Raw genomic sequence first — 12,105 nt, forward strand, 5'->3', positions numbered from 1 at the left:
ATACACCCGGCTATGAAGTTCAAAGCTCAATGAGGTTACAAAACCAAAAAAAGTGCTTTAGTAAGTCAGTAAAAAGTAGGTAGGAGTATTTAAAACAAGAAAATGATAAGGGTGCCCATACTTATGCACCTGTCAACTTGTTTGAATGCAGATTGCACATTTTCTGTTAGTACAATAAACCTCATTTCAAGGCAGAAACATTACTGTGTCCAACAGTTATTAGATATATGAAACTGAAATAGCTGTTGCAAAAAAAACAATTTTTATAAAACATTAAGCTTAAGATTAATAGGGGTGCCCAAACTTTTTCATATGACTGTACATATAAACCACTTTTGCACAAGGAAATCATTTTCATGAAAAATGTTTTGCACCATTTTTTGAGTAAAAACGCAATTTTCTTTCCCGAGTAGGAGGAGTTATTTTTTATTTTTTTTTAACATAAGCTGTAGCATTTATTGGCACCATTTTGGCATTAATGCAACTTTTTTTTTTATATTTTGTGGCATTTTCTGTACAGAATAAATAATGATATAGCGTTATACTATGTGGCGATATCACATTTGTGACTTACGGTAGATTTTTTTTTTTCCCATATCTGTTTTGTAAAAACTGGGATTTTGGAGAGGGTGTTTTTACTTTTTATTTAAATATGTAAAGCATTTTTTTTTTTTTTACTATATTTATTATTTTCCAAAAGGAGCATGAACACGCGACCCTATGACCATGTAGGGAATACACTGCACTACGGATTGCCTCATCCTATCAGTGTAAGACCTCAGACATTAGATTTTTCTCCCATACGAGAAAAACAGACCGAATATTAAGATTACACTGTAATCAGTGTGGTCCGAGTGTCATCCGTTCTTTTCGTACATTCAGAAGTTCTCCATGTGACATTTTTTAAAGACCTATAGACATGCGTTGCTGTTTTTGATCCAACCTTTTGATGAGAATCGGACATATTTCAAAATCACAGACATGTGAATGGCCCCATAGCACTTGTACCTGTGATTGTCTATCTGTGAAAACACCGAGAATCACTTGCATGAATGTGTAAAAAAAAATAAATAAATAACATTCATTCAGAAAAGTGGGATGATTTTTTCTTGCTTGTTATGAGTGTACAATACGCTCTCTTACAGCGGCAGCTATTAATCTTTTACAGGACCATTTGGTTTCCCATGTTAAAGAATTGATACGAAATGTATACGAAAAAAAAATCAGATTCTGTACTATGCCTCCGTATGGCATCCAACTTTTTGCTGCGATTTTTTTCACGCAGATTTGTTCAGTGAAAACAAAGGATAAAAACATTTGCTAATCTACACTGCCCCATTGAATAACATTTGTCTGAGTGCTGTGCGTTTTTTTTTTTTTTGTGGCCAGCACTCGGACCAAAAATATGGTGGTGTAAACAAGCCCTATGACTGACAAGTAGATTATCAGTCCTCCAGAGGGCTCCAACGGCATAGCCGGAGACAATTATAAGGCCTCCAGCTACCAAAGCATCCCATCAGCAGCCCAGCTCCCTCTGCCAAACCCATGGGCCACTTTCAGTATTGACAGTGGTGTATGATGGGGATAAACTGCTGGGATTGGAGAGAATACCGATCCTAGAGGTTACAGCAGGAGCTGGCTATGTATCCATTGGGCTCCTGCAGCTGATTGAAGTGCTGCACGTTTCACCGCTCACCCCCCTTCCTGCCTTCCTAATTTACACTGAGCACTACGCTGCTGAAGATTGAGTCTTGGCAGGCAGCATGGTCGTACTGCTGGCCCGAACAGAGAGCTTTCCCATGCTGCACAGGAGCGCAATGGAATATATCATAGCTAGCTAGCCACTTTGCCTAGATTACCGGCCACCTTACAGTCTCAAAGAGAAGTATACTGCAGAACTAAATCCCTCTGTTCTTGGCAACAGAGGGGATTTAATAAAAAGTACATTGTAGAATTGCTTATTTTTTTAGAAGCATTTTTTGCAATTTTAAGCATTTAAGACCTCAAATTATGGAATCAAATTATATATACTATAAGAAAAATAAAATGTTGATGTTCCCAGCTCTAAATGTCAGATGTGTAATAGCGGCACCAGAGTGCAGGCGTAGATCAGTAATTTACCATCAGTATTTATAAGCACATGCTAGGACTGGTCCTAAGCACAGGGGGAAACTAAAAATGAAAACTATGATTAAAAACTTCTAGTGATTTGTCTACATTTACATAAGTGATTTATAATGCAAACACACTGAAAAATATAACTACTAGAAAGGCAGCTTATTCTTACTCTTTGTCCGCTCATACGCTATTAGTTTATGCTTTACAAGCTCTCGCAGGATTTTGTTGCATCCGCCATGCTTCAGGCTGGCTATTGAGGCAATCAGACTGGCAGGCACGATCTCGTGGTTCTTCATGCCCATTTCGACCTAAAAGGAAAACAATAATGGGTATTAAAGACAAAGCAGTTATACAAGAGAGGACTAAATGTTTTCTGCAATTTTCACAAAAAACCCAAACCCTAGATACAGACATACCAGGGGCATCTCATGTCTAGATGATTAATAGTTAAAACCTCCACAGGGTGTAATGAATCTGGGCACGTATATAGAGATTTCCCACCAGGATTCCATAACTCCTGGCTACCTTCACCCTACCTTGGCCTGTTTCATGTCAGCATCCAGGACGGTAACGAGTCTATGAACTTTATTGCTGTCAGGTTTCCAGTTTTTGGGGAAAATCAAAAGAAAAACCACTGAGAAGTCTGACAGGAGGATGGCACATATCAGTAAGAACACGTGTATGAGGTTATGTCCGTACCCCACTGACTAGAGTCCAGTCTGTTGGGTTTTCGCCGTGGTCAGACACTAATGGAGCATTAACATGGAAGTGTTCGTGGACACAAAGTTATTTGACTTTGAAGAAGATCCACATTACCATACACATGAAGAAATGGCTCATATATGTTTGAATACTTTATCAATTCAGTTGCCGTCCATATCGGATTATTTTTTTTTTTTATATCCAGCAAAATTGAGAAACCCTTGTTGAGGAAGAGAATAAGCTAATGTCACGCCTCTGATGGAGATTCCTTGTGAAATCTACCGGAAACTTAAAGGCGTTGTCCGGGCTAGAAAGAAAACTCTTCAATCACTCTGTGGCATGTGGTGCACACACAGAACGCTCCAGCATTGCCAGTGACTGAACCCCTGAGATTCGCCCACTTGTTACGCCTGGATTAGACTCATCCGGCTTTCCTATTTAGAGAATGTAATAAGTAGTCGCGATCAGAAAGAGGGGAGGGGGGGGGGGCCCCACGAGCACGCGGTCAGAAGGGGGGGGGGCCCACGAGCGCGCGGTCAGAAGGGGGGGGGGGCCACGAGCGCGCGGTCAGAAGGGGGGGGGGGCCACGAGCGTGCGGTCAGAAGGGGGGGGGGCCACGAGCGCGCGGTCAGAAGGGGGGGGGGGCCACGAGCGCGCGGTCAGAAGGGGGGGGGGGCCACGAGCGCGCGGTCAGAAGGGGGGGGGGGCCACGAGCGCGCGGTCAGAAGGGGGGGGGCCACGAGCGCGCGGTCAGAAGGGGGGGGGGGCCACGAGCGCGCGGTCAGAGGAGGGGGGCCCACGAGCGCGCGGTCAGAGGAGGGGGGCCCACGAGCGCGCGGTCAGAGGAGGGGGGCCCACGAGCGCGCGGTCAGAGGAGGGGGGCCCACGAGCGCGCGGTCAGAGGAGGGGGGCCCACGAGCGCGCGGTCAGAGGAGGGGGGCCCACGAGCGCGCGGTCAGAGGAGGGGGGCCCACGAGCGCGCGGTCAGAGGAGGGGGGCCCACGAGCGCGCGGTCAGAGGAGGGGGGCCCACGAGCGCGCGGTCAGAGGAGGGGGGCCCACGAGCGCGCGGTCAGAGGAGGGGGGCCCACGAGCGCGCGGTCAGAGGAGGGGGGCCCACGAGCGCGCGGTCAGAGGAGGGGGGCCCACGAGCGCGCGGTCAGAGGAGGGGGGCCCACGAGCGCGCGGTCAGAGGAGGGGGGCCCACGAGCGCGCGGTCAGAGGAGGGGGGCCCACGAGCGCGCGGTCAGAGGAGGGGGGCCCACGAGCGCGCGGTCAGAAGGGGGGGGGCCCACGAGCGCGCGGTCAGAAGGGGGGGGGCCCACGAGCGCGCGGTCAGAAGGGGGGGGGCCCACGAGCGCGCGGTCAGATGGGCCAAGGGATGGGGATCGGGGCTAGGGCGTGGTGAAGAGAGACTAGAGCACATATGCCAGGGCACGGTGAAGAGAGTCGATAGCACGGGGCAGCAGGTTTTCATGTCCTTCAGCTGTATGAAGCCTATGAACTGCCTGTAGCACTGCGGTGATGGCAGCTGCGGGTCCGGCCTGTAGGACATACCGAGCTTCCCCCTGCACACAGCCCACACACTAGTACAGCAGCCCGGCCCCGTACATACCGCGGTTAGCACTCGGAAGTCATCTCTGGACAAGTACCGGAGCAGCACCACGTTCAGCTTCCCCATGCTGACCACCTGGCCGCCTGGAACGCAGAACTCTCCCACGTGCGTTCCAACAGTACGTGTTGCGTCACTACACTGCTGCCGAACAGCATGCTGGGCGGTCCTGGCTGCTGTGTGGCGCCCGGTGCCGTGTAGCGCTGTACTGTGACCGTGCACCGCTCCGTCCTGGTAACATACTGTATACAATGCTCATATAGGGAATCCGGTGTCGGTCGCCATGACGTGCAGCCCCGGAATAGGCGCCAGCTGAGTTGTTGGTTTTATCGCCCTTCCAGGACCTTGGCTGCCTAGGAGAAAACTGTAAAGTTTGTAGTGGGCGGGAGCAGCGCAGCCGGGTCTCACCCTGCACAGGGGCGCGGAGCAGCAGCGCTGGGCATCACACCCGCCGCAGGCAGACGTGGTGGCACTGCTGGGAGTTATAGTACTGCTGCAGGTACAGTAGTTCCTTACTGCCCTGTGATGTGAGCCCCAGGGCTACGAGTCCCCGTCACTGACGCTCTGTACGCTCTATGGCTGGTTTCACACTTGCATTTTGATCTGCAGCGTTTTTTTTTTTTTTTAAAACGCATGTTGTGAAAAAACGCATGACAACGCGGCTTAACGCTGCGTTTTTAGACGCATGCGTTTTTGCATGCAGAAAAAAACCCGCGGCGTTTACATGCGTTTTTTCCTGCGTTTGCGTTTTTTAAACGCATGCTGAGAAGTGTGTGACAGCTGCCAATCATCAAAATCAACTAGAAAACCCACTATAAACAGAAATAGCTGGGGTTAGGGTTAGGATCCCTAGTAACCCTAGGGATCCTAACCCTAATTCTAGGGATCCTAACCCTTAGGGTTAGGATCCTAACCCCTAGGTTTAGGGTTAGAGTTAGGGTTAGGATCCCTAGTAACCCTAGGGTTAGGGTTAGGGTTTTCTTGTTTTTTTCTTGTGTTTAGGGTTAGGGTTTTCTTGTTTTCTTGTGTTTTTCTATAAAAACGCATGCGTTTACATAGACAGCAATACATTTTTTTGCCGCAAATAAACGCATGCGTTTTTTTGCGGCAAAAAAAACGCCGCTAGAAATTACTACAGGTTGCATTTCTGCAACTAAACGTACGCGTCAAAAAATGCATGCGTTGCCGAAAACGCGTCAAAACGCATGCTAAAAAACACATGCGTTTTTTAATGTTAAGTATAGAAAAAAAAATGCATGCGTTTTTTAGCGCTAAAACGCTGCAGATCAAAACGCAAGTGTGAAACCAGCCTATGACTGACACAGATCTACACAGCGTGCATATACAATACATTGTCGGCTTTTTCCCTATGGCAGAAACTTTGCCTCATTATTACTGGGGGTGTAACTTTGGAATGGAGGGTCGCAGAAGAAAATAAACTGCCCCAGAATCAGCGGAAATTGGAGGAAGTGCTCAGTTTAAATGTAAAAAACCCAGTGAAAGTTCCCTGTAAAGCGATCCTGACCTGAAGCGCAGCCATATACTCTGCAACACTGCGACATTCCAGAGAAAATATACTGTCCAGATCCAGCCAGAGATCGGACCAGGCCGGCTCTTCCCAGCACCGCTGCATGTAATTGCCAGGTCTCGCCATTGTGTGTCAGTCACCTGCCGCGGTGCTGGGAAGAGACGGACGAGGACGATGCTGAACATTGGTTTCTGGCTATGGTCCACGGTTGAATCTTCAAAGCCAGAGAATAATCTACCTTGCTATGGTTCATGCTCCCTGCGGTTTGGGCGGCATGAATTTGATGACAGGTTTCCATTAGAGGGGTTGTCTAACCTGCAGACATTTTTGGCAAGCACTGCCATTTGCACAATCCTAGCGGTGTGTAATGAACTCACTGTTTGGATTCAACTTCTCTTGCAGGCTCCAGTGGTTGTCGTGTTTTTCAGTTTGCAGCTCGGTGGCCGACACTCTAGTTGGCATACTTTGAGGTCACATGATGACCAGAAGCTCTAGCTCAGTGAGATTGGAAGGAGACGTCTGTGAACAGCAGTTTTAAAGCAAACCTGTCACCAGTTTAGGCCTATATAAGTACGGCCACCTCCTTTCAGGGCTTATCTTTATGCAGTTTATGCACTTTATGCACTTTATGCAGTAAATAGCCTCTGTGTCTGTACTGCTACATACTTAGGCAGTTAACTGGTTCATGCAGCTTTACATGAACACCCGAGCCTTACACTATGGCTGGTCCAAATAACTAAAGCAATTGTTACCATCCACCTCTCGTGTCTCCCCTTTTCCTCATAGTCTGTAAGCTTGCGAGCAGGGCCCTCATTCCTCCTGGTATCTGTTTTGAACTGTGATTTCTGTTATGCTGTAATGTCTATTGTCTGTACAAGTCCCCTCTAGAATCTGTAAAGCGCTGCAGAATATGTTGGCGCTATATAAATAAAAATTATTATTATTATTTACAGCATTCTGTAATGCGGTACATAAGCCCCGATCCCACCTGAAATAAGAAAAATAAGTTATATTATACTCACCCCGGGGGCGGTCCTGTCCAATGGTTGTCGCAGGTCCAGGTCCTTCGCCTCCTGTCTTCTTGCGCCGCCGCCCTCCTGTTGCTTCATCAGTCCCCCACTTCACACTCCTGCCCAGGCATACGTCTCTGCCCTGTTGATGTCAGAGCAAAGTACTGCAGTGTGCAGGCACCGGGAAAGGCCCAGTGCCTGCGCACTGCAGGACCTCACTATGCCCTCAACAGCAGTAGAATGCTGTAGATAAGCCCTGAAAGGCGGTGGCCGCATCTTATATCTGCCAAACCTGGTGACAGGTTCCCTTTAAAGTCTGGCCACAGATTCTCAATGTGATTTAGCTTAGCACCATAACTGGGACATTCACACACATGAATATGGTTGGCTCTAAACCATTCCTCTATAGCTCTGGCTGTATGTGTAGGGTCGTTGTCCTACTGGAAGGTGAACCAGCACCGCAGTCTCTAGTCTTTTTCAGGTTTTTCCTCCAGGATTGCTCTGTAATTAGCTCCATCCATCTTCCCATCAACTCTAGCCAGCTTCATTGTCCCTGCTGAAGAAAAGCCTCCCAACAGCACGATGCTGCCACCACCATGTTTGATCGTGAGGGTTTGTTTTCAGGGTGATGTGCAGTGTTAGTTTTCCGCCACTTATAGCGTTTTGCATTTAGCTCAGAATGTTCTCTTCAGCCTCATCTGACCTGAGCACCTTCTTCCACATGCTAGCTGGGTCCACTACATGGTGTTTTCCTGACCACAAATAGGACTTCTTGTTGCTTGATTTAAAAAATAGCTTTTTTTTTCTTGGATGTTGGATTGAACAGTGCTCTGTGAGATGTTCAGAAATTGTGCTATTTTTTTTTTTTATAACCTATCCCCGCTTTAGTCTTCGCCATAACTTTATCCCAGACCTGTCTGGTGTGTTCCTTAGTTTTCATGATGCTGTTTGAGCCCTAATTTTCTCAAACAAACCTCTGAGGCCTTCACAGAACAGCTGTAGTTATAGTGAGAATAAATTACACACAAGTGGACTCAATTTACTAATTTTGTGACTTCTGGAGGCAATTGGTCACTCAGGATTTTATTTATGGGTATCAGACTGCAAGGGGTCATAACTTTCAGGTAATTTTGTTTACCGTTTTTAGAAAACCTTGTATCATTTCCCTTACACTTCACACATACTTGCTACTGTATGTTAGTAGGTCAAACAAAATCCCAATAAAACAATAAAATACATTTAAGGTTGTGGGTAAAAAAATGTGGAAAAGATCAGAGGTTATGAATACTCTTTCAAGGCACTGTACGTTGTAAGGTTACATTCATATCACTTCTCCCTTTTTCATGAGCATACAGTAAATATATATTGCAAAAATCTACAATAATGGCATACTGTATAATTTTTATAGGGAATGTGTCAATAGAAAAAAAAATCTATCGTTTAAATCGGGTTTTTGTGTTGTGTATTTTTTAAATGATTCCTTAAAAAAAAAAAAAAAAAAAATACAGAAAACAATAAATCTTTAAATTTTCACACTGGCCACTGTGGCTGTTTCAGACTCCTACCGTATTTTTCTGACTATAAGACGCACCTGACCATAAGATGCACCCAAATTTTGAGGTCGAAAATAGCAAGAAAAAGATTTTTGTAAGATGGGGTCCGTCTTGTTGTCCGAATTTAAGGTATCTTACCTGAGGGTCAGCGATGGTAGAGTCGGGTCACAGGAGGCATGATCCCTTCCGCAGCAAGCCGGCGGCGGCAGAAGTGGGGCGATGCTGCATCCCCTGGGTTATCCCAGCTGTGCAATGCTGCGGGTCCAGTGTCGGCGATGAGGCAGAGCAGAGTGCGTTGCATAGAGCAGGGTTCCTTCCTCAGGATACCAGCGGCAGAAATGTGGTGATGCTGCGGCCCGGTGTCCACGGTGAGCAGAGCCAAGTGCATCATTGGTTTCTCGGCGGTCATTTTCCTGAAGCCGAGGGCTGCCGAGATCTCAATCTGGTCACGCGCGGCCTCCGTTGTCCATTTTCCTGAAGCCGAGGGCGGCCTCCGACCGCTATTTTCCTCAGGAAAATGGAGCGCGAGAGGCCCAGCCGAGATCTCAATCCTCGCACGCGCTGTCTCTTGCGGCCCACGGCTTTAGGAAGGTGGCCGTAGGGAAACGAATGATATACTCCGCACTGCTCACCACCGACACCGAGCTTCAGCATTGCCACACTTATGCCACCGACGGGACCCTGAGGAAGGGACTCTGCTGCGCCACTGCCGCAACCACCCGGTAAGCCTGCATTCAGACTATAGGATGCACCCCTTATTTTCTCCCCCAATTTTTTGGGGGAAAAAGTGTGTCTTAAAGTCTGAAAAATATGGTACTTCCTGTCCTTTCAGGAAGAGATTTCAACAGAATCCTTATTGTCAGAGGCAGGAATACAGTGACAGGTAACATCTCTATACACAGCAGATAACACATGAGCTGTCATTCACAATAGCCGACTCTGCTGACTTTGCTCCTTTCCCTTCACAATAACATTTGCACACGCTCATGGTTCAATACAAAAAGAGGGTCAGGCTCTGTTCATTGCTGATAATGTAAAAGTGAGGTTCACCAAAACAAAAGGAAGTTAGTCTAAAAGAACCCCATAGTGGTCAGTGTGAAAATTGCATGATTTCTCTTTTTTATTTTTAATACACATTGTGAGATGTAAAAAAAAAAAATTTGAAAAAAATATACAATTAATACAAAAACTTGATTTAAACAAGGCCATGTTCTAATGATGGCTTCCCTTTAAATAGGAAGTGACCATTTTTTTTTTTTTTTTGTTCTTTTATTTTTTGATATACTGGAAAAAGAGAACTGAGACATAAACCTTCCAGGAGTCAGTGCAGAGCTGTGTGTGGCCCCATGAGCTGCTCTCGAGTTGTGTGTGTCGGTGCTCTTCTTTATTAGGCTCTGTACACCAGTCCTGGCAGTAATGTTGGCTTCTGGGGAAATATGTCTTCATTCTGTCACATATATGCCAACAAACAAACTTTGGGTGCATATCTAGGAGGCTTGTGTCTGTATACCTAGTTCTGTGTTCAGAAGCTTTGCAGTTCGTGTCCTTTCAATCGTATTTTGCGGTTTATAAGATGCGCCGGATTAAAATATGCACCCCAAATCAAATTTTGGGGAGAAAAATAGGAACAAAACTTTGTAATAAAATGGTGGTACTTCTTATAATATGTGTGTCTTATTGCTACAAGGGGTACCAGGGTCGCTGTTGTCACAGATAGGAGTGGGGCGATGCTGTGGACCCCAGGCTGGAGGGAATGGGTGTTCAGAGGTGCGGGAGCTCCACCCACAATTTGTGAAAACCCGGAGCCCCCGCAATTCCGTGGTTTACTTTGTAGTGGACTTTGCAAGTGCCGCCCCAGAGGCCATTTTCCTGGAGTTCACTGCAATGTAAATCATAGAAGTGCGGAGGCTCCAGGTTTTTGAAATATGTCGACAGAGCCTCCGCACCACCAACACCCTCATCGTTGCACCTCCAACCCCCCCCCCCCCCTCCTCCCAGCCTGAGGCCCACAGCATTGCCCCACTACCTCCTCCGCCAGCAAGGACCCTGCTCCACCGCAGTCGGTAAGGTATATTCAAATTATAAAATGCCCCCCCTTTACGCCCCCCAAATTTTAGGGAAAAAAGTGCGTATTATAATCTGAAAAATACGATACTTTTCTTTCTCTACAAATTCACCAGATAAAAACCCTGCATGATTCCATGAAAACATCACTTTTGTGAGACATTTATCTTGTTTGTATAAGGTGGAATAAGACTGCACTTATGTCATCTTTTTTGCCGGATTTATTTATTTTTTTTGCGGTTTTCAAACTGTTAAGATGAATATTGATAGAGTTTTACAGTACATAGTTAGCAAGGCCGAAAAAAAGACATTTGTCCATCCAGTTCAGCCCATATTCCATCAGAATAAACCCCCAGATCTACGTCCTTCTAAAGAACCTCATAACTGTAAGATACAATATTGTAACACTCCAGGAAGACTTCCAGGCCTCTCTTGAACCCCTCAACTGAGTTCACCATCACCACCTCCTCAGGCAATGAATTCCAGATTCTCACTGCCCTAACAGTAAAGAATCCTCTTCTATGTTGGTGGTAAAACCTTCTCTCCTCCAGACGCAGAGAATGCCCCCTTGTGACAGTCACCTTCCTTGGTATAAACAGATCCTCGGAGAGAGATTTGTATTGTCCCCTTATATACTTATACATGGTTATTAGATCGCCCCTCAGTCATCTTTTTTCTAGACTAAATAATCCTAATTTTGCTAATATCTGTTTGTACGGGTTTCTACAAACATGGCAATTCCAAATATGTGTCTTTTTTGGGGGTCACTTTTGTTGTTGATATGCTTTAATCTATGGCAGACCCCTACAATATCTATAGCACCACATCCGCATACTGTGATTAGCTGTGGGGGACGGTGGGTTCAACGCTTTCCCTAAACTTCTTACCTGTTGTGATCACGGTTGACTTTAGCATGTAAGGTGTTAATAGAGCCCCTCCAGAGCCCCTGTACTGCGCTCCCCTTGTGTCCCTGCTTGCGACATGAGGTGAAAATGAGGGAGTCCAGGGCAGTATATAGAAAAAGAAATGTGTTTTCATGTCCTTGTGAAAGGCAGCAGGAGAAAAGGCTGGTGAGTAAAGGGAAACTGTTCACATTTTTTCCAAGTGTTTCATCATTTTTAAAGGGAACCTGTCACCCCCCCCCTCCACCCCGGCGTTTTTAACTAAAAGAGCCATCTTGTGCAGCACTAATGCTGCATTCTGTCAAGGTGGCTCTTTTATTTGGGGTCCCTTCCAACGCTGAAGTATTCGTTTTTATATTTTGCCCGCATACCTGTAGTCTGTCCGGGGGGCATGTCTTTTCCCCCCCGGACACAAAAGCCTCCCAGCCATCACATATTTCCTCTGGGCGCCGCCTCCTCTGCATCCATTTACGTCACCGGCGCCTGCGCTGTAACGGTTTTTTCGGGCATGCGTAGTTTGTGCTGCCCTTCGACTCGCATCACATGATGTCTTTGTACACGCGCCTGCGTGTACCTGCGGCCCGAGATCCCGCCCTGCAGTCTCTTCTGATTTATTC

General features: G+C 46.6%; 2 protein-coding genes across 3 annotated transcripts in view; one reads left to right on the plus strand and one right to left on the minus strand.

Annotated features, from left to right (window-relative positions):
* Positions 1–4,567, minus strand: part of RIOK2 (RIO kinase 2) — a 77,242-nt gene extending 72,675 nt beyond the window's left edge. For both annotated transcript variants that reach the window (XM_077289608.1, XM_077289600.1), the window contains exons 1-2: positions 4,435–4,567; positions 2,288–2,426 (exon numbers count right to left, since the gene is read on the minus strand). In XM_077289608.1, coding sequence (XP_077145723.1) covers positions 2,288–2,426; positions 4,435–4,500 — 205 coding nt within the window. In that variant the 5' untranslated portion in view covers positions 4,501–4,567. The remainder of the gene's footprint in view (positions 1–2,287; positions 2,427–4,434) is intronic.
* Positions 4,568–4,790: 223 nt separating this feature from the next.
* LOC143793677 (uncharacterized) overlaps positions 4,791–12,105 on the plus strand; it is a 159,971-nt gene continuing 152,656 nt past the window's right edge. The window contains exon 1 of the mRNA XM_077280722.1: positions 4,791–4,930. The gene's annotated coding sequence lies outside the window, so the exon portion shown is untranslated. The remainder of the gene's footprint in view (positions 4,931–12,105) is intronic.

Source organism: Ranitomeya variabilis, chromosome 1 (assembly GCF_051348905.1).
Source record: "Ranitomeya variabilis isolate aRanVar5 chromosome 1, aRanVar5.hap1, whole genome shotgun sequence".
Taxonomy (NCBI): Eukaryota; Metazoa; Chordata; class Amphibia; order Anura; family Dendrobatidae; genus Ranitomeya; species Ranitomeya variabilis.